This window comes from Haemaphysalis longicornis, unplaced genomic scaffold (assembly GCF_048455015.1).
Source record: "Haemaphysalis longicornis isolate Haplotype H1 unplaced genomic scaffold, Haemaphysalis longicornis Haplotype H1 scaffold_2, whole genome shotgun sequence".
Classification (NCBI taxonomy): Eukaryota; Metazoa; Arthropoda; class Arachnida; order Ixodida; family Ixodidae; genus Haemaphysalis; species Haemaphysalis longicornis.
In genome coordinates this window covers 191,303,532-191,325,866 of record NW_027526295.1, presented here as the reverse complement: position 1 = coordinate 191,325,866, position 22,335 = coordinate 191,303,532, and the positions used below count along the sequence as shown (strand labels likewise).

General features: G+C 52.1%; 1 protein-coding gene across 1 annotated transcript in view; it reads right to left on the bottom strand.

Annotated features, from left to right (window-relative positions):
• Positions 1-5,923: 5,923 nt before the first annotated feature.
• LOC144169688 (beta-galactosidase-like) overlaps positions 5,924-22,335 on the bottom strand; it is a 39,861-nt gene continuing 23,449 nt past the window's right edge. Inside the window, exons 12-15 of the mRNA XM_077698976.1 lie at positions 21,960-22,067; positions 9,814-9,945; positions 6,374-6,616; positions 5,924-6,202 (exon numbers count right to left, since the gene is read on the bottom strand). Coding sequence (XP_077555102.1) covers positions 5,987-6,202; positions 6,374-6,616; positions 9,814-9,945; positions 21,960-22,067 — 699 coding nt within the window. The 3' untranslated portion in view covers positions 5,924-5,986. The remainder of the gene's footprint in view (positions 6,203-6,373; positions 6,617-9,813; positions 9,946-21,959; positions 22,068-22,335) is intronic.

Sequence of the window (22,335 nt, the reverse complement as noted above, 5' to 3'; positions counted from 1 at the left end):
CGGCGGCAATTTCTGTTAAGCTCATACGCACTGATCTTGTCAACCGACCAAAAATTGGTCGTCGACGCGATGCAGGTGCTGCCGCGCGCAGAGAACGGCGCGCGACGTGGTAGCAGCCGGCCGGCCCATCTACAGGCCCGCATACTGATGTTAGGCTTAACACTGCGGCGAATATTCGATCGCCGCTCTGGCAAGCGGCTCAGGTGACCATTTTTAAAGCAACTTTCCATCACATCATTACCCCATTTCTCGTATACGCAGCTTTGTTTGCGCCTTGGGGAGCAATAACAAGCTGTCGCTCGAGCTACCGGCGCCGGCCTGCGCCACTTCGCGGCCGCGGCCGCCGCTCGCCAAGCGCCCGTGCTGGTGGTATACGCGGCTCCCTCAGTGCGCCTGTCATGTGCGCCACGCATTTTCGCGTCCAATGTATTAAGAAGCGATAAAAATAGAGTGTTTGCAACCGCTCTAGAACTTCAGTCGCGGCCAGCTGCCCGACGAGCAGACGAAATCCCGCCGCCTCCGCCGCCGAGCGTGCGTCGGAGGGTTTGTAGCTCGCGAGCAGAAGCTCCGATCTCCCATCGGAGGCGGTGCGCCGGAGAGAAACCGTGACGTAGGGGTCACGTGGCGCGCACTCCTAGGAGCATGGAGGAAAGAAAAGCTCCTAGGAGCGAAACGGCGGATTTCTCTCTCGTGTGAATACCCCTTTAGTGGGCCGGGTCCTCAGTCCAGGACAAGGGAGTAAAAGTAATTTTCTTCAAATCATAGAACGCCATCCCGAGTAGAATAGGATTTGTTCTTCGCGCCTGGAAGGGTTGAAACACGCCGTGTGGCAAGAGAGAGACCTGCAATTTTTAAATACCCTTATACACTGCATGGTTCGCCCCTCCCCAGGCTAACCAGATCGAGTTAATTGTTAAACAAAGCTTTCCCCTCCTCCCCTTACTCCCCCTCCTCCTCTTGAGTGCAGTTTTCCTATAACGCATATCCGAATATCGGATGGCTGTGCAAAATGTTCCGAAACATCCCTCCAGGTCTTAACAAACATATATGTGTTACTATAAATTTAACGAAGACGTGACTCGTTTTGCTCAATAAACCTCCATACTGGTTAGACGCCTGGTCACATCACTTTACGTTGTCAAGGCATGAAAGTTTGCCGACATGCACTATAGACTGCAAAAACTGTAGGTTGAGTTCCAAATAACCCAGTGTGTATATACGCGCGTGCTGATTCTATACCAGGCATCTAACCAGTATGGAGGTTTATTGAGCAAAACGAGTCACGTCTTCGTTAAATTTATAGTAACACATATATGTTTGTTAAGGTCTGGAGGGACATTTCGGAACATTTTGCACAGCCATATCTTCCCGATATTAGGATATGCGTTATAGGAAAACACCCCTAAGAATAAAGTAAAGCGCGCGTTACAAAAAAAAAAAAAAAAAAAGCAGCGACGTTGGGGCGCGCTTACGCTCCCCTCGCGCGGTGCGCACGACTCCTTCAAGCCCGACGGTTGGCTTTCCCACGCTGCTTTGGATGCTCGGCGGTCAAGATGGCGGACCTATGCGCAACTCTGCTCCCGTAGGGAGCATATACAGGAACTCTAGGCTCCGGGTACCAGCCCCTCGGTAAATGGTGTGTGTGTGTGTGTGGCGGGGGGGGGGGGGGGTGCCACTTGTGCTCCTACAATGTGTAATGCGGACGTCGAAAACTGGAAGACGACTGTAACGAGGCCACAGCTTTGGCCGGTTCAATGTAGTACGTCCCCACGATCTGTTCAAATTTGGTTCCTGGCAAGATGGAAGAAAGCGAGTAGAATTTTGACATCCAGGAATGTGGCGGTAGTCGAGGATTGGCGCGATTTGAGGAGTTAATTGGCTGCAGGGTGAGAGAGAGAAAGTGTTTATTAAACTGAAAATATTTACAAGGCGAAGTTTTACCTCTCGACATAGGGCACAGGTCTCGCCGGGGGAGAACGCGGAGGCGAACAAGGAACGATTCCTGGAGATGGGGTGCCGTCGGTGTGACTGCGACGCTCGGAGGGTTGCAGCGAGCGAGCTTGTTTTAGATGCGACGCATCTCTTGCTCTGAGGCATGTCCCTCCTGCGGCGTTGTCCGCACGCTCACTGCACATGCGCAACTCTCCTCCGTTATTCTCTCCGACAGCTGTGCGCAACACTCTCACTCCGTCTCATTATCATAACAGTTGTGTGTGTGCGCTTCGCTGCTCTGGGTGCGCGCATGTGTGCGCACTCTCATTCCGTCTCATTATGATAACAACAGCTGCGCGTGTGCGCTTCGCTGCTCTGGGTGCGCGCATGTGTGCGCATGCGCGCGACTCCCCCCCCCTTCCCCGGCTCCTCTCATTTCAAAAGCGGGAATATAAGCTGGGGAGCGCTCGGCGCCGGATCAGTCCAGCGCTCGCTCTCGCACTTGACTTGACTTTGCTTGACGATACCTCCGTGCAAGATCTTCCTGTGAAGACGTGATGGAAGCGACAGTCCCTTCAGCGAGTGGACTGACGCAATCCAATACCAGCGTCAGTCCAAACGCTCCCCCCTGATTCGTCGCATCACATCAGGGTTCCCTCGCGGGAAGATGGGCGTAATTTTTCAATGGGACGGCAGGGGGCTAACAAAGCCCCTTCATCCCGCCCAGAACCACTGTTGGGGCGGCGGACGAGAGCAGCACGGAAGGGGGGGGGGTAGAGGGGGGGAGGAGATTTTCTAAACAACAATAAAACGCATGGTTCCTCTCAAAAATAAAGATCTATTAGCCGCACTTTATTTTTGTTATTGTGCATGCTTTTTCCACGGAACTGCTAGCGTCACTTTAATGGTGTGCCAGTTACGGGAACTACATAACGGAGATCGGGGGTCGTTTGACATGGGAAAAGGGTTTAGTTTAAAGGAGATCTAGTGTTGCCGTGTGTCACAGGTATCAGGCCTCGCCAGTAAACGACACTAAGGTGGTTGCCAGAGGCGTTCAAAACGCTTTGCAGCCAGCTGTGCCGACTAAATCGTGCAGACGTCACGCGGGCCTGGAGGAGGGTGGCCAGCAATGATATGGCTGTTTAATGACAACACATGAAAGACAAGTCGCTTCATTCAGATCAATTTTCGTGTGTCTAGGGACTCTCTCACACCTCCAGTGCTCTTGCAAGCATCCATTCGCTTGGTATCGACTGTAAGATGTGGTACTCTCACGCTGCCGCGTATGAGCCTTCACGTTTCCCCTACCGTATAATTTGGTTTGGCGCATTACACCCTGTACTGCCGCAAGTAGCTCTTGGCCACTTCTTTCTTCGCTGCTAAGTGTGTTTTCGTGCTCACGAGCGACACGCCACGATGCTCCTTCCTGTTAGGATATTTATCGATGCCTAATTCACTGAAAAGGTCGGTGTTATTTATTCGAGATCTGCACCCAATTCGGCGTGTGAGGTTCTTTAAACCAAGCTCGTGTAGCTGTTACGGTTTAGTTTGCCACACACACGGCTTCTTATCTTACTGCTTACTTTTCTGATATATTGCCAGTTCTTTATAAATAACTACACATCAATTATCGCATGGCTTCATTTCACATCGCATGCGGCATATTATGCACGCTTGCATTGACGTTTTGAAACCCACGCATTCAGTATCCGTGAAAAGTTTTTTTTTTACATTGGTATCTATTCTAAATGAAACATAGAAAATTTGTCGAGACCAATCGCTCTTGTCGCGAGACGACAGCGATGCCGAGCGACAAGAGGGACAGAAATCGCTTTTGGTATCTCCAGTCGCAAGTGCGAACCAGCATTAATACGGTAACATTGGAAGACATTAATGTTATTAATAATAACAATAACACTAGTTTTATTAGTTATAATTGTTTTGTATATGTGAGGGGGTGACAAATTTTCTGGGCCCCGCGGGTGCAAGTTTACCCAGCAACGCCACTGCTTCCGCGCAGGCACTTTGCGCAGCACTTGTCGCACCGGACACACTACAAAAGCAAGAGCAAAAGTTCCCCTCGCTCTCTTTAGCCGCGCAACCAGCCGACAGCGGCAAGCGCAGCGCCCCTGCTCGGCCGCGCGCCTGCTCCGGCCACTTCGCCGTGGCCCACAAAATTTTTACAAAGACTGTACCTGGCGCTTTACCGACTGCGCTGTGAGTAAAGACGGGAGCAGCTCTACAAACGCGCCTTATGTCCTTCCCTATGTCTCATTCAGATGGTGCTGCCGACTAGGAGACGCGAAGCGAAGTAGTGCATCATGACGCTAATCAGCGCCGACAGTTGATTGATTGATTGATTGTAGGGTTTAACGCGCCGACGCAACGCAGGCGATGAGGCGCGCCGTAGTAGAGGGCTCCGGTTTAATTTTGACCACCTGGGGATCTTTATCGTGCGCCGAAATCTCGTACACACGGGCGTTTTTGCTTTTCGCCTCCATCAGAAAAGCGGCCGCCGCGGCCGGGAATCGAACCCGCGACCTCGTGCTCAGCAGCGCAACGCCTCAGCCACTGAGCCACCGCGGCGGGTAGCGCCGACAGTTGGCGTCTCGATGCCAGCGCCTTCGTGTACGGGAGACGCGCGTGAATTGAGACACCCACCGCTGTGGCGTTGTTCGCATGACCGTTGTGTTTCAAGCTGTTGTTTCTGTGCGTGTCATTTTTCCTTTTGTTGTCTCACTTAGCTTTACGTAGAGGCTCCACGCTTTTCTTTTAAAGACGATAGTCTTTCTTGGGCTACTTAAACCCAGAAATTTTGGTCTGTCTGTATGTCTGTATGTCTGTCCGTCTGTCTGTCTGTGACTCGATTCAGCCACCCGGCCAAAGCAAAAGAATGCCTGCGCAATAGTCTTATATAGTCACAACTAAACCTACCCGTCTTGGTCCGGTGTAATGTTCATACTTGTCAACATTGTTGAAGAAGAACAAGACATTACGCAAATATGAGACAACAAATCAATACAGAAGTGATATTTGCAGTGTTCCTTTATAAAAATTCAAATATGCTTTACTTTTGCGAAATTAAATACTTCATCAACTGCAGAAAAAGAATTCACTCCGTCGTCGCCTGCTGTCGCCCGCGCCACTATAGCTTCTGGCGCCATTTTAGAAATCAACTGGCAACAGTTACGCAAGGTTCCACTAGATAGTTTCCACGTTCTGCTTGCAACGCACGTGGAGTAGGGAAACGCGGTTCTATAAACGTTGAAGTAGGGTGCCTCGATTAACGCGCGTCTTCGCCGTACGGCAGCGTTCGCATCGAGACACCCGGTTTGGAGCAGTGGAACGCGCAAAATTTAAAATGATTTAAGCAAACATTTGGCGTCTTTACCTTGGGAGGAGCGCGACGCAAGAGGAACAACATGAGAGGTGAGCGGTAAAGCGAAGGGAGGCATTTACTTCGCAAAAGCCGATAAAGACTATCGTCTTTTGACGTCATTTGCAACGAAAGGAGCAGATACGCGGCCAATTTTTTCTCTAGTTTACCTATCTCTTTTATCACCCCCTTTCTCCTCTCTAATCTTTCATCCCACCTCCTCCCCCTCCCCCCCGCACTGGGTTGTATGCAGGTGAGCCCCCGTTGGGCTCAATAATATCCCCAGTGCACTTCTTTTCCTTTTCACCCGAACCACCTAGTAGTAGTAGTGGTGGTTTTGTTGTCCCAAAATAAACCAGTTATCTTTCTGTTTTTTGCGTGTCGGCGCCACTTCGTCTGGCGGGGTCAGGCTTGCGAACCCTTCGCACATGAAGGAGGTCCCTTTAACATTCAACTGCTCCTATGAGGCACCTCACACTTTCGTGTTTTACCGATTCCTATAAAAGAGAGATCAACCATAATTTTTTTGCTATAATAACTAGTATATCCCAGGACTAAAATATGCTACGTCTAAACTGCGCAGTTGTATAACGAATGCATGTTATAAATATACCGTAAAGATATAGCCACGTTTATTTGTACGTTGTTTTACTGAATCGTTACGATGTTTACACTCATTTATTCATAAACGGGAACGGGGCTGTTGATATCGGGCGTGTCGACGAACTCTACGAAGCATTTGTCGGACTTCCACGAGCAGGGCGCCTCCTCGAGCTCGATGACTCCGAGAACATTTGTGGGCAAGAGTAGTCCCGCAGGGACGTAAAGGGTTTTCTGGGGGCCCATCGGCGTCCAGTAGCGACCCAGGTTGAAACCGTTCAACACAACGACACCCTGCACGAAAAGAAAAAAAAAGAAGCGTTGAAAGCAAGAAGAGGCATTTCTAAAAGGCTTTGGACATCGATTAGGGTCGAGTCCAGAGTGTATATCTAGAATTTCATACGAGTCGCTTAGCGCGACGTGTGCTTTATATGTCTGGCTCTAGTGTTATCGCTACATGCCCACCTTTTTCCAGTGATCCAACCTCAGAAAGGTGTCCAGTATAGGGGAATGCTGAACTGAGAATGTGGCCATGTAGACTGTCAATCCCAGAATGGATGCCGCAGAAGAAGATTGGTCGCTTGTTCTTGCTGTGGACAGGTGGCTGAACAGGCTCTGTGATTCGCCGAGCCGCTCTCCTTCGTCAATGGCCGTCATGTTCCAGTGAAGCAACGTGACGCCCGATAGGGTGACGTTTGAGATGATGCCCTGAAACAGCGCCATCGCTAGGTTCGTCAATACGGCACGAAGCGTCGTTTTCCGGTCGAAGGGAGAGTCAAAGAGTATAGTGTGATATGCCTATCGAGGTAAGCGCGTAGATAAAACACATTGTGATCAAAACTAGTCGAATGTGGTTTCCACATGTGCCGTTATAGAGCCAAGGAATGGAGGAAGCTGGGCTGTGCCAGATCGAAAAGGGCTGGAGACAGAACTGACTCGGTCATACGCCCTCGGCTAACCATAGGCTGGAGACATTTCTAGAGTGCCTCACAATTATTTCCGAGATTATTTGTTTCATGTTTAATTGTTGAAACTGCAATAAGACAAAAATTAAAGCTGTTCCACTGAATGTGAAAGCTGTCGGAAGTGCGGAGCAGTGATTCGCCATAATGGGCTGCAGCACCGTTATGCGCTCACTGCTGCATTTCAAATTTCCCGCCTTCGCAATGCTCGCGCGTCCCCTGCCTGAAACTGCGCCAGTGGGGGTTCTGTTCTTTTTGCGCTTGCTTTAATTTCGTATGCTGGAGCTGTTTTGCGTAATTTCGAATGCGTAAGTTTTTCCTTGCACGGCTAGAATGTTTCTGCGTCATTTCGAACGCGCAATTTTTTTTTCTTGCGGGGATGGAGCCCTTCTGCGGCATTTCGAACGCGCCGCTTCTTTGCTGCCCAGCCGCTTTTTTCGCTTACTATCGTAAAAACCAACCCAACGAGCGTTCCTAACTAAATGAACGCGGGGGCTGCCGGTTAAATACCGTAATTACCCGATTCTAACGCGCACTTTTTTTCCGGAAAAATAGGTCAAAAATTTGCATGCGTGTTAGAATCGGATACGAAACCGAAACTGCCGAAACAACGATAATTTCGTCCCGCCTATCGCCATCGCCATCTCAAGATGGCGCCAAAGCTCTTAGCAACGATTTTTCGGACGCAGGAAGCATAGGCGCCTAGGCTTTTATATCGGCGTTCACACAAACCGTCAAATCGTTCCACTTGCGCGCTTGATAACAGCAATGGCAGCAGCGGCTCTCACGCGTTCAAAACGAGCGGTCGGCTGAAGCGTGCGCCTCTGGAGAAGCTCGCAGGATGGGCGTGCGAGGCGTGGGCCACGATCCCGTCGACCATGGTTGAACGTCCGTTATGAAGTGTGGCATCGCGAACGCGCTTGACGGCACCAAGGGCGAGATGTTGTGGTCAGCGGAGAGCGACGAGGAGTGAGATGAGTGAGATTACTTCGAGAAACAAATCTCCCGTTTCTCTCGCATTCGTTTTTTCTTGATCACAAAGTTCCGTGCGCGTTACAATCGGAGATGCAAGTTCTTTCGTTTTTTTTGCCGGGAAAATCGGGTGCGCGTTAGAATCGGGGGCGCGTTAGAATCGGGTAATTACGGTACACATATTTTGCCGGAAATGTACCTGCAGTTTTCTTTGCGCTGAATAACGGGGAGATGTATGACAAACGAGGTTTGAATGGTTATGACTATTGTTAAACCACACGGCCACATGGTTTTTCGAAGCCTCAGCGTGACTCCCTGACGCCGGTACAGAAGGCTCTACTTGGGTCCGTTATCTCGCTGCGCCGCCTGATTCCGGCAGTTGCATCGACCGTTAGCGAGCTAAGACGACAAGACGAGCCCATAAAGTGATCTGCACTTCAGAATGATCTACTGGCCAAGTTGCAGTCGATCTAGTACAACGCACCGTTCCAGACTAGAGTCCGTGCGTCCGAGCAAGGGGAGTTGGGGGGGGGGGGGGGGTGAATTAAATAAAATACAGTGGATGTGATAAGCGGATATATCTACCTAGGCCAGGTAGTGACCCCGGATCCCAACCATGAGGCAGAGATAATTAGGAGGGTAAGAATGGGGTGGAGTGCATACGGCAGATATTCTCAGATAATGAATGGCAGCCTACGATTGTCCCTGAAGAGGAAAGTGTATCTTACCGGTACTCACCTACGGGGCAGAAACTTGGGGGCTCACTTAAAGGGTTGAATTTAAATTGAGGACGAGTCAGCGAGCAATGGAACCGAAGATGATAGGTGTAACATTAAGGCACAGGAATAGAGCTGAGTGGGTCATGTAAGAAAAACGTGTTAAGGGCATTAATGTAGAAATGAAGAAGAAGCAATGGACGTGGGCAGGGCATGTGATGCGAAGGCAAGATAGCCTATGGTCATTAAGGGTAACAGTGGGGATCCCTAGAGAAGGCTAGCGTGGTAGGGGGCGGCAGAAAGTTAGATGGGCAGATGAGATCAAGAAGTTAGCGGGAATAAATTTGCCGCAGTTAGCACAGGATTGGGATAATTGGATATTAATGGGAGAGGACTTTGCCCTGCAGTGGGCGTAGAAAGGATGCTGCTGCTGCTGCTGCTGGTGGTGATGATGAGGATGACAGTGACAACAGCAGTATACGAGCGCCGCCAGTACAACCAGGCCGAAGCACGTGATAACCATGACGCTTGTCTGCCCCAAGGGGCAGCATTGAACGCACGATCAAACGCTCTGTCTGTAGTTACACAATACACTCAGCTCTGTTTGAGAGTTCCCCAAAAGCACCTTTGTAAAAGAAATCCCCTGACAATGGACTTCCTCCATCTCGGTCGTTAAAGGCCACAGTAACACGCCAGGTTTGCTGCTGTTCTCTATCTACAGCGGGAAGAATCCGGGACATGTTCTATAGCCCTCCTCGGTTCCTTCACTTTCTGTCCCTTTTGTACACGCACGCATGCACACACGCACACGCACGGACACACACGCACACACACTCCACTCTACGTGCCACAGTGTAGCATGACTTTCGTCTATAGTAACCACTCATGCATTTATAACTCCGGGGCGAAGTTTAAATGAATGAGTGGTTACTATAGACAAAAGTCATGCTACACTGTGGCACATAGAGTGGAGTGGAGTGAGCAGAACAAAAAAAGGCATTTATAACTCCGGGGCGAAGTTTAAATGCCTTTTTTTGTTCTGCTCACAAAAGAGGCGGTAGGTGCTCTTCACAGTTATTCGGGGTGGACCCGCTAATCGGAAGCGCTTTACTTCCCCAGTGACCGAAGACCGCCCTCTATTTTTACTCTTTACGTATGAAATGGAATACCACCGTGCACTGGGCCGAATCACTGCAGTACTCGGGTGGTTTATACGTTTTGGTTTCTGGTACGTTCTCTGCATGTGAAAACTCACCTTAGGATCGTTGAGGTTTCCGTATGCAACTCTCCCCTGGCTCTCAACCAACACCGTGAGCCTCTGACCTTTGGTCGCTGGTATCATGATGTCGTAAACATTGTCCATGCGTGAAAGAATGCCTTGATAAACCTGCATGTATTGCAAAAAAAAAATATCAACGCCATTCTCTCCTGCAAACGTGGACGACCAGTGGAGTTGTAAACAATTTACTAGCAAGAAAACTTGTGAAGACTTTATTGCATCAATAGTAGTCTCTTAGTACGCAGTATTCGGCACATGGTAAAAATTCTATAACACGAAGGAAGAAGACTAGCGAGAGCGGGCGCGCTTCACATCGGCTACAAATTAGCAGTGCCCATTAGTCCTAAGCCTTGATTCGTGCTCACCAATGTGTTCGTGAAGGCACACGGCATCGACTGATGCGAACATCATCAAAGGCAAGTCGATTTATCGGACTATTCGAATTTTCATCGGCGTGAGGCCACTAAGCCTAGGCGTGGTCGCCGAGGTTAGGCCCAGCGCCACATCAGCTGAGGCCGCCTCGACCCCGCAAGATGGTGTGTTTAGACGCGGAGATGGAGCCGTCCACTCCGTCCATCAGTGATTTTGGGAAAATGAGTGTGCAAGTGGAGGGCGAAGACATATTCACCCGAAGAAATGCAAAAAGCAGGATGGAAAATGGCGAGCGTCCGACTCGCTCGAAGTCGCCAACGAGAAACCCCGTCGCGGACGAGCGAAGACGCAGCCGCAGCTAAGCAGGCAAGTGGCTAGCGCCGGAAAACAATATCTCCGACAAACAAGGCTGCGAGAATGCCAGCGCTGCCAAGAGATACCATCAAGATCATCTTGAGACCTCGAGGAGGTATCAACGTGGCCAAGCTAGGCATAGGCGTGCGCAGAGTTCTCGATTAGGGGGGGCAAAGTCTTACCGCTGCGCCCCCCCCCCCCTCCCTTCTCTTACAGCAACTCCTGACCTCTTCCCACTGAAGGCCTAGCGGTCCGGACTCCGAACGCAGTGCTAAGAGGGATGGTTATAAAATTTTTATTTCAATGCGATGGAATCGCAACACATACAAAATATTTCTGAGCAGAAATTTTTACTGTAATGTGTTACATTGGCAAAATATGGACCAATTTGGCGCCCCCCTTCAGATGATTAGGGGGGGCGGCCGCCCCCCCTGCCCCCCCTGTGCGCACGCCTACGAAGCTAGGCATAAATAGACTGCGGCCGTACATGCAGCGGCCGGTAACACCAAAGAAGCTGAGTACGAGGACATCCTTCGTGTAAATGATCAGCAAAAAATCGTTGTGATCTGCACCTCCGAGGAGGAACGAGCCACCCGGTACAGCCAGATCACAGAAATGGCCATACGGGAAAAGAAGCATGCAGTGTGGGACTACAGAACTGCGCCGCACGATAAGGTCAAGGGAGTCATCAGGGGAATCCCGATCAGTGAGACCTCCGACAACATTGACGAGCACGTGGTCAACAAGCGTAACCGCTAGCCCTAGGAGCCAAAAGAATCGGCGAAAGTCTAGAACACTGCACGGGCATGATTTTAAGGCCCGAGCCCGCTTTGTGAAGCCCGAGCCCGACCCGGGCCCGTAACACCGAGCCCGGGCCCGGCCCGGGCCTGGGCATTCATAAGTGAGCCTAGCCCGGTCCCGGCCCGGGCCCGTCGTCTCAAGCCCAGGCCCAGCCCGGGCCCGGTCATTTATTTTTGAGCCCAGGGAGGGCCCGCGTGTGTGTGACCAGGCCCGGCCTTAGACGCCGAAGAAAATTTGTTTATTATATTTGGTCCAGTGTCTTCGTAGCGGGAAAGCAGACGGAACATCTAGTCTGTACAAGTACGTCATGAATTGAAACGCAAAAAATAAGGGTTTAAAAGTGCACATAGTTTAGCATACACCGTCTGCAGTTCACGCCACATCGGCGTAATAATAGCTCGTATTCGTACACGAGAGACACCATCACCTTTGATGACCAGACTCTTGGCAATTTCACGTTGTTGTCTCGGTCACGAGTTGGTATTGCTGAAATTTCTGGCTCCCCATTTGAATCCACGAGTATGTGCGTGCGTCGAAATATTTTCCCGGCAGCGGTTGTTGTTAAGCGGTGGCGCGAGTTTGATTTCCAGCCACGGCAGCCGCATTTAGATTGGTTCGACATCTAAAACACACGTACATAGACATAGGTGCACAGCTCCAGGGTGTCTTAATTAATTCCTTCCCCGCTGGGGCATTCCTTGTAACGATATCTTTGATATGTTGCACACGAAAATATAAAATCTTGATGCAGTACATGAAATGTCATTACAATTACAGTATAGTAAAAATCAGACCTAGCAAAACACGTTTTTGCTAGGTGTAGAACAATGTGTACAACTAACATCAAGAAGCGCGTAAATGTGAACTCGGAATATTCATTTTTATGCTCTTTTCTCCACTTCACGTCGGAACTATTGACGGCCGGGCCTATGAATTCAAGCCCGAGCCCAGCCCGGGCCCATGGCATCGAGCCCGAGCCCAGCCCGGGCCCGCCGATAATCGACTTCGAGTGGCCCGGCCCGGTCCGCGGGCCGGGTCGGGCCCGGGCTTTCGGGCCGGCCCGGGCCCGTGCAGTGCTCTAGGCGAAACGACAACGGTCATCGTCGTTTTCGAGGGCACGAAGGTTCCGAATTACGTGGGGTACGCCTCGGCATTGCTAAGATGCTCTCTCTATCGCAAGCAGGTTGATGTCTGTCACCAGTGCGGACGCGTTGGTCGTCGAAAAGACGTGTGTTCCACCCCGAACGAAAGAAGATTCCGGGGATGTGGCAAACTCAACCCGGAGGAACAGCATCCATGCTCACCAAGATGTAAGCTATGCGGCGGCGGCCACGTTACGGGTGAGAAGACGTGCAAGGCACGCACTAGACGCCATATGTTGCCAGGAAAAGACAATGGGAGCGGCGTTACGCTTCGGGAGAAGAGAGCCAGCTGCCATCGGAACGCGACATCCCAGTACTGGGCTCCGCATGCAAATCAAGATCCCATTCGAGGAACCGCTCGACTTCTATCCGATCGCCAGCCAACGGCCGCATCTTGCGCTGTCAGAGTCGGAGTCCCTGCACTACCCGGAAAGGAAGATCGTGGAAGGAACGCGTAAGCTGGGCGGACGCGGCCAAGGGCGCCAGAAAGGCCAGTGACAATGCAACCAAGAAACAGCAAACGCAAAGCAAGAAGCGCGAAATGATAGAGGCCCTTCGCGAGGAAGACGAGGAACTGAGAAGAATGATAGATGAATTGAAGAGCCTACAATGTCGGGCGGAGGCTAGGGGCAACGACACCGCCCCGGGCCCTTCGACCAACATGTCTGAGTCTCTGTCTAAGGGGCAGTCAATGGAAACTGCCGACGATGCGCAGGAACTCAAAGAACCGGCACTAAAGAAGAGTATCACGGAAAAACGTGGCACCAAAGAAATTAGCAGCAACGAAGCTCGCATAGAAGACAGGTTGAGCAAGCTGAAAAAGAGGATGGAGCGAATGTTAGAATCGTGGATGGAAAAAATAATCGACTCGCTCAAGTCGGCCATCGCCGAAAAAATCAGGATAGGCACAAACGGTTCTTGAAGAACGAGGGAGCCATCCAACACACTCTAAGCTATGCGGCCTTATCCCAAAAACAGGACCCACGCACGGCGGCGCAGGGCGGCACTGCCGGGGCAGACCAATCATGGCCCCAGAAACAACAATAGTCGTTTTGCAGAGGAATTGCCGCAGCCTGGACGGGAAGTGGGCAGTTCTACTGCGACACATCGAGAGCAGCGACCGGAAACCAGACATAATCCTACTCCAAGAAATTTTAGCAGTGCGTCGCCCCCTACCTGGCTACAGAGTGCTGTGGTCATCCGACGACAACAGCCGGGGACTAAGCGTGATGGCCAGGAAAGAGCACACAATGCTGGAACTTAATCTCACAAACGTTACAATTGATCACGTCTTTGCGGAAGTTGTGGTAGGCAAGAAAAGAAAGTAAAGCATTTATATCCTCAACGTTAGCAGCAACCCAAGTAAACGCAAGCAGCGCTTCAGGGGGATCCTACACAAGGCGAGTGCACAAGGCAGGCTGCTCCAAGCTACTGGCCTGTGGCGATTTCAACGCCATGGATCAGTCCTGGGGTTACGTCAAGAGCAACGCCAAAGGCAGAAACCTGGTGCAAGATGCGCTCGATAATGGGTACGTCCTCGTCACGGATCCTGCCTGTCCTGAGACACCACCCCCGACCTCACCTTCGTCAAGAACATCGTGGCGGAGGACGTAGAGTGGAAGAACACGGGACTAGACCTTGGGAGTGATCACATGATTGTAGAAACCACAGTGCGACTGAGTGGGGCCAGTGCATGCACCTCAGGCACGAAAGCACACATGGGTCGACTAGGAAGCCTTCAAAAGGCAAAGAAACGAGGCCGCAGACGAAGACGAACACATCCAAGACATAGACACCTGGATGAAAAACGTTACCGGGGACGTTAAGACGGCCACGAGAGAAATCGAAACGGATGTTCAAGTCGACAGCATGGACAGCAGGCTAGCCCACCTAATCGAGGCAAAGCGATTTCTACAAGAGCCATGGAAGAAGCAAAGACTCAACAGAGGGCTTCGGAAGAAGATCGCCGCTCTGAATCGCAAGGTTGAGGAGCACTGCCGCGCGCTAAACAACCAGAAATGGAACGAGCTCTGCAACGCTGCTGACGGCCAACTCCACAATGGCAGGACCTGGAACCTGTTCTGGCACCTACTGGATGAGACGAAGACCAAGTCTCATCAGAGGGATAGGCTTGCAACGATCCTACACGCGGAAATCAAGGAAAGAGTCGAGGATGCGGTGAAGAAGAAACTTCTGGAAAAATACATCCCCTCCACGCAGAAAGTCACCCACAGAGATTACTCTGGAAGCCCAAACGACAGGTTGGACAGAGACATCGACGTCGAGGAAGTGCGGATGGCTCTGCAAGAGCTTAACAGCAGATCGGCCCCGGGCCCCGACCGAGTGCCGAACAGAGCACTCAAGAATTTCGATGACCGTTCGATTGTGCCCTCACGAAATATTTCAACGAGTGCTGGAGGTCGGGAGTCATACCGAAGGAGTGGAAACATTCTAAGATGATCCTGATACCCAAGCCTGGCAAGCCGCCGAACACGGACAACCTCCGTCCAATATCGCTCACATCCTGCGTGGGCAAGGTAATGGAGCGCGTCCTACTAGTGCGGGTGAAAGAATATCTCGAAGACAAGGACCTGTACACGAGAGTATGGTCGGACGCCATGATACAACTGAAACACCTCATTGTCGACAGGGACACCCGAGACTCAAGGACCATCATGGGCCTGGACCTACATCCTGCGTGGGCAAGGTAATGGAGCGCGTCCTACTAGTGCGGGTGAAAGAATATCTCGAAGACAAGGACCTGTACACGAGAGTATGGTCGGACGCCATGATACAACTGAAACACCTCATTGTCGACAGGGACACCCGAGACTCAAGGACCATCATGGGCCTGGCCTTCGACAAGGTCAACCACTCGGCGATCATGGGCAAGCGGACCCACGAGTACATAAGGAGCTTGCTCACGGGCCGAACGGCAGAAATCGTTGTGGGGAATCTCGCAACGGAAGCCAAAGAGAACGGCTTCAGATGCTCACCGAGAAGCTGCTGCTGTACAGGCCCAAGGAAGGTTCCCGCACCGAAAAGAAAAGCGACGGCGAGGAAATCTCCGTCTAAACCAAAGACGGTACCGTCATACCCAGAGTCGCAGACATCCGTATTCTGGGGATGCTTATTAACTAGCACGGAGGCTACGGGAAAACAGTGACACGGGTCGTCGGCAAGGCGGCCAGCGCCATCAGACTAATGAGAAGAGTGTCGAACAGACGGAGGGGACTTCGCGAATATAACCTCACGAGGCTCGTGCACTCTTTCGTCCTGAGCAACGTCACGTACGTGGCCGCCTTCCACAGATGGAAGGGGGACCAAAAGAACAAGCTCGAAGCAGTCATCGGAAGGGCATACAAGACGGCCATCGGAGTTCCCGAATCCACCAGCACGGAGAGGCCGTACACTCTGGGCATCCACAACACCCTCGACAAAATCGCCAAGGCCCAGAGGATTGCCCGGCTGGAGAGGCTCTCTATGACCAAGCCCGGTAGGAAAATCCTGGAGAAGCTGGGAATCCGATATCACTAACAACAAGGAGCCAAGACGCCCGTCCCGGACGAGATCAGGAGCGAAATTCGCGTGGACACGATCCCGCTCAACGTGCACCCCAAATACAATATAGGCAGACGCAAGGCGAGGGCCAAGGCGCTGGCGGACCTGCACACCGGCGACGCGGGCGCCCGTTAAGTGGATGCTGCCGAATATGCGAGCACAAGTGGTTTCGTCGTGGTTGTCATCGATGCCGGGGGAGCATCAGAGCGGCGGCCAGTACGACAAGCAGTACACCCGAAGAGGCCGAAGAGGTGGCCATCGCACTGGCCATCAAAGACCCGGGCTGCAGTACTGTACTCAGCGACTCGCGGCAGGCAATCAGGAACTTTGCCCGAGGCAGGGTTTCTGCTGCTGCGCCGAAGATTTTAAACGAGACACCGAGACACCTGGAAAGGGCAAGAGTCAATTGGTTTCCGGCACGCGCAGGGGAAGTGTCGGACACCAACGCAAACCGTAACGAAATCGCACACGCCCGCGCGCGTGAACTAACGGACCGCGCCGGGTCGAGCGGTGATGACTTGTGATGACACAAGAGACCGAATGACCAACTTTAAAGAGATCACCAAGGCCTATCGGCTCGCCAGACGCGCGCTCCCGGCACCCTGTAAACGTCAGAGCAGGGAGCAGGCAGTCATGTATAGGCAGCTCCAAACAAGAACGGTCATGAGCCAGTGGCGGTCCTAAGGGGGGGGGGGGGGGGGCGAAGGGGGCGATCGCCCCCCCCCCCCCCCAAAAAAAAGGTCCTCAGCTTCTTATTTTTTGTTTTTTTTTCGAAGCATTCCACTTGCGCGAGGTTAAATCCCACTTGTGTGAGGTCGCAAACGTGTTGCGACCGTCAGAAATGCGGGTTCGAGTCAGCCGTAGCACCGCCTACGGGGAGTCAAAAACCACTGTGTCGCTAAGTGATTTGTGCGCAAGCGGGTTACACCACATACACGCACACGCCGGCATGGTTATCACCTCCTCCGCAGAACTGGCGCAAGGAGAGGAGCGGTTCTTACTCGCCCCACAAAAAAAAAAAAAAAAATCGCCCCCCCCCCCCCCAAAAAAAAAAAAATTCGCCCCCCCTAAAACCAATTTCTGGGACCGCTACTGTCATGAGCCCGGCTTCCATGCACAAGATTTTCCCGGAGGCACACCCCGACGGTACGTGCAGGGTGTGTCGCAACGCCCCTGCGACTCTTGAGCACTTCGTCTGGGACTGTCAACTTCCCGGAAGATTCTACATCAGGAAGACTTCCGCCCGCCTTTGAAGAGGCGAAGCGGTAGCTGACAACCAAGACCTCCAACTCGAGGCCGTCCAGCGGGTCATCGTGGCGTGGGCCAGGCAGGAGTCTTCACAGCCTGGTAACGGGCGGGGGTCCTCTAACCCTGCTGACGACAGCGAGGACGACCCTGGCCAAGTCATAAGTCTTAACTTGAACTTCAACTGCAGGCACAATAAATGTTTTTCCAATCCAATCCAATCTATAACACGAAGGAGTTGTTGTTCGGGCAACCCAGACTGACGATTTGTGAAGCGGTGCAAGAGGTGAGTCATCTGCTCGGTTTGTGAGTATAGTTTGAAGTGTATACCGAAGTAGTGATAAGTAAGACAGAAGTTTTGGTGAGCCTGTTTCAGGAATTGGGGTATTAACAATGAAGATGTTGATGAGGTCATGATCAGGGTCTCTGCGTTTCCTGTTTGTAATGATCATGACGGACGATTTGGCGGGGGAGATTTTGGAAGGGCGAGATGGAGAGACCTATGGTACGAACATGATTGCTTATGACGACACATGCTCGTCTAAAAGTTTCTTCGAGTTCGAGTGGGCTACCATCAGAGAACCAGAGTTGAATATCATCGACATAGATGGAGTAAGAATGGTGGGGAAGGGGGGTGGGGGGGGGGGGGTAGAGCCTGGAGGAAGTTGGGCTGTGCCAGGTTGAAAAGAGTTGGAGATAGAATTGAGCCAGAGGTTAGATAAATAGATGTCGCCTACGATCCCGGGATGCACCCGACCCGGATGCTGCGGTCGGAGAGAAAGAATTTGATATAGTAGTACATTCGACTCCCGTAGTCTGTTCGGGAAAAGTTAGCCAGGATGGCTGCGTGTAAAAATGTATCAAATGCTTTGCGAAGTCGTGGGTGAGGAGGCCGCGAATTAGGGAGGAGCTCGGGAATTTGTAAATATGGTGAGGAATGCGGAGCGGTGTGTCCTGTGTCGAAATGTCGTGGCGGAAACTGGTGTGGGTGTAAGGAAGGGGGCAGTGGTGTTCCATGCGCCAATCGAGGCGGGTAAGAACCATGCGTTCTAGGAGTTTGCCTACGCGCGATGTGAAAGAAACGGGCATAAGATTGTTTTTGGGTAACGGTTTTCCGGGTTTCGGAATGTGAACGATGTCAGAATGTTTTCACGAGGAGGCGATCCAGCCAGTGTGCCACACATGTTTGAAAGGAGTGAAAAGGAATAGTTGAGAGTGAGTTTAGGTTTCTCAGGATCTTGTACGTGACCTTATCCTGGCTGCTGGAAGTGTTGCGCGGTGCAGAGAATCTAATGCTCGTTGGCGCTCTGGAGGAGTGAAGGCGGTGTCCATTTGGGGGACGGTGGGAGTGACTGCTCGTAAAACTTGCTTGTAGTGTGGCAGAGTAAGCTGCGGATATAGTTTGCGAGATTGATGGAGGATTCCTGAGCGGTAACTATAACCTATGTAATCGGATTCATGCGTTGTGTTGGCTGAATGAAAGTTTTAAGGAGGGATCAAGCACACTTTGTGCTCATATGGGCGTTTAGTGAATCGCAGAGTGTCCACCAGTTCATGCTGGCCAATCGATTAGCATATTCCTCTGCCTCCTGAGTGAGTGGGTATATGCGGTGCCGGAGAGCTGCGGTTCGACTCGTTTCGGCGCCAGCACCGCATAAGAGATCGGTGAGCGTCCCATATATGAAATAAATGTTAGTACGTAAGGGGCTACGACTGTGGGGGCAATTAGTCAGGTGTGTTTTTTTATAAATTTCACGAAGGAAGGACAGCCAAGCGTCAGGATTTTTGGAGTCCAGGGTGGGAGTGTCTTCTTCGCGAAACTTTGTCCAGACACTGAGCGAAATGCGGGCATGTGATCGCGGGGCTGACTTAGGAGAAGGTGATTGAAATGATTGCGGTTTTCATGGCCTAGGTTTTCATGGAAGTGTCCACCATACGGGTGTGCGAGTGCCCTTACAAAATGCACGGTCAAGGTTCGTATCACGTTCGTCGGAGTTGCCTATACGCGTAGGAGAGGAAGTGTGGTTGAGGAGAGAGTAGCGGCCTTGGAGAAATGCGTCAACGAGCTTTCTACCCGGGGAAGTATGGATGAGTAGCCCCACATAGTTTGATGACAGTTGAAGTCGCCTATGATGAGGGAGTCCTGATGGGAATTGCGAGAGCGAGTGAGGAGGGATTTAAGAGGAGGTGCTGGTTTTTAAGGATGGTGGTATACGTTCGTAACTTTGACGGTGGAGGATGAGTGGCAATAAGCGTGACAAAAGGGTAGGCGAGAGGTAGACAGCCACTACCATCAAGCCGTTACCCAACTTTGCGGCACACAGAGATCGCCATCTTCTCAGACGTACCAAAGGTTTCGATGGGCATTGCTGACAGACCCGTACGCAAGTTGATAGCCACTCACGCCGCCCTATTGCGGTCTCTGCGAGGGGCATAACTGCTGCTTCAGCGGCGCGCACCTCTGGATTCTGGTGTCGGCCGCACTTTGCCTCTGCTCGGGTGGCTCGCTTAGCTGAAACGGCCGACGCAGCATTTTCTTCGTCCCAGGAAGCGATCGCGTCATCGTCGAACGCACGACGGCGCGCGCTACTCAGGCATTAGAGAGTTTTAGCATAGCGTGCTCCGTCCGCTAACGCTACGGCGGCGGGTAGCGGGGCGCGACTGGGGAGAGCAAATTCGTCACGGTGGGGTGGATTAGTTCCGCGCGGCCTGCCTTCACCATGCCCGCTCTTTCCCTCCGCTGAGGGGCAACCTCCTCGCACTCCCCGCGTGCGCGCATGCGCAGTCCGGTCCCGCTACCCGCTAACCTTAGCGTAGCGTACGGGAGCCGCTATGCTAAAACTCTCTATTAGAGAGTTTTAGCATAGCGGCTCCCGTACGCTACGCAAAGGTTAGCGGGTAGCGGGAGCGGACTGCGCATGCGCGCGCGGGGAGTGCGAGGAGGTTGCCCGTCAGCGGAGGGAAGGAGCGGGCATGGCGAAGGCAGGCCGCGCGGAACTAATCCACCCCACCGTGACGAATTTGCTCTCCCCGGTCGCACCCCGCTACCCGCCGCCGTAGCGTTAGCGGACGGAGCACGCTATGCTAAAACTCTCTATTGTCTCGCAGCGCGGCGCGAGCGCCGATAATGTCCCGCGCAGCCTCAGCATGCATACCGCCCTCCCCCTCACACTTTCACCATACTTCCATCCTCCGCTTTCATGCTCGCTCTATCTCGTCTGTCTACGGTGTCCTCTTCGTTTTCTCGGTCACTACGAGGCCGACGGCGACGCCAAACCACAGCAGCGGGCGCTTAAGAGCCGCGCTCTAAAAAGAGAAAACCTGAGTGCAGTCCGCAACCAAAATATATTTGTAACGTGACCTACAGCTCATCCCCGCTGATGCCATTTTCTTCACTACTGCTGCTGCTGCTGCCGTCACAGCTGCTGCGGTCCGACAGACCGTCGTCGTCCAGTGTGAGCCGGCACTTTTCAAAAGACCGCATCACGACATCGCGCGCAATGGCCGACCATGCGGAAAGCACCCACCCGTACAGAGTAGCCAGAGAGGGCCGCTTCACAGTGAGCCTGGCGGGAGTGAGTTCTCGATTCTCCGCCGACAGCCACTCATTGTATTCGTGTTGCAAAAGGTCCTTGAAAGACTTAAATGTGTATGTCCATGTCAAACGGCTGAAGTTGTCCCGTCAAACCACCGGGGATCACCAGCATCCCCATTACCACCACCGGCGACAAGACGCGGCTCGTGAGAGCGCCCAGAAATGGCAAAAGGAGGAGGCCACTTGCATAGCCGTGGGCCCAGCAAGAGCAGGAAATCAGTATTGCGAACGAGCGTTCGGAGTATAACTACTATACGCAATAGATAGAGTCGGAAAGCAAACTCACGGTCGCAACTACGCCATTGCGTCCCCGGCTCCTCGTTTGGCTTGCTATCGCCGGCGGTACAAGTTTCAGTTTCAATTGGAAGTCGACCCCCCGCCTTCAGAGTTTCAAATGTGAAGAAATTGGTCAACCTACAATTGCGCCAATACGGCACCTGCCGTTAGGTATTATAAGAGGTGTATTTTCTGCCTGTTAATGGGATCGCTTCGTGCCTTCTCCCGCTTCCTTTGGAGGTCACCTCGAAACGATGTGCTTAATTCCAACGCATTTTCACGATGAATCTTTCAACACACATTAATACGAGGATCACGCGTCGTCCTCGCTACGTTGCGCCTTTGTGACGGTAGAAGTGAGAGACACTGGGCTGCTGTTGTGATGGGCGCGAAACAATGGCTATGAGTCATTAATTTGCTTGCGCCTAGAATTAATTTATTGATTTTAGGGTTTAACGCGCCGACGCAACGTAGGCGATGAGGCGCGCCGTAGTGTAGGGCTCCGGATTAATTTTGACCACGTGGGGATCTTTAACATGCGCCGAAATCTCGTACACACGGGCGTTTTTGCTTTTTGCCTCCATCAGAAAACCGGCCGCCGCGGCCGGGAATCGAAACCGCGTCCTCGTGCTCAGCAGCACAACGCCTTAGCCACTGAGCCACCACTGCGGGTTGCACCTAGAATTAACTGTTTTCTTTGAGGATGTCTGGTGTTCCCTGCCGAACATATTTGATGCAGGTCCCAAAATAACGGTAAGCGAACATCGTGCACGTACGTCATCTACGTAGACGTATCCTCGATCTCGAAGTCCCGGCACTTGGAGCTTTCCAGGGTTTCGCGGCAGGAACGGAATCCACGTATCATAGATCACCAATGCTTTTGACTGCAAACAAAAATAGTGGGCGTAAAGCACAATTTGTAAAAAAATAGTCAGGCTATCAGTGGTACAGACATGAAACTTTTGGGCATTGACATTATATGTGCGTCCGTGTGTGTGTGAGTGTGCGTGTGCGTGTGCGTGTGCGTGCGTCCGTGCGCGTGCGCGTGTGCGTGTGCGTGCGTGCGTGTGTGTGTGTGTGTGTGTTTGTGTGCGTTCGTGCGTGAGCGTGTGCGCGAAGGGGAAGGGGCTCATCGGGGAGTTTTTCTAAATC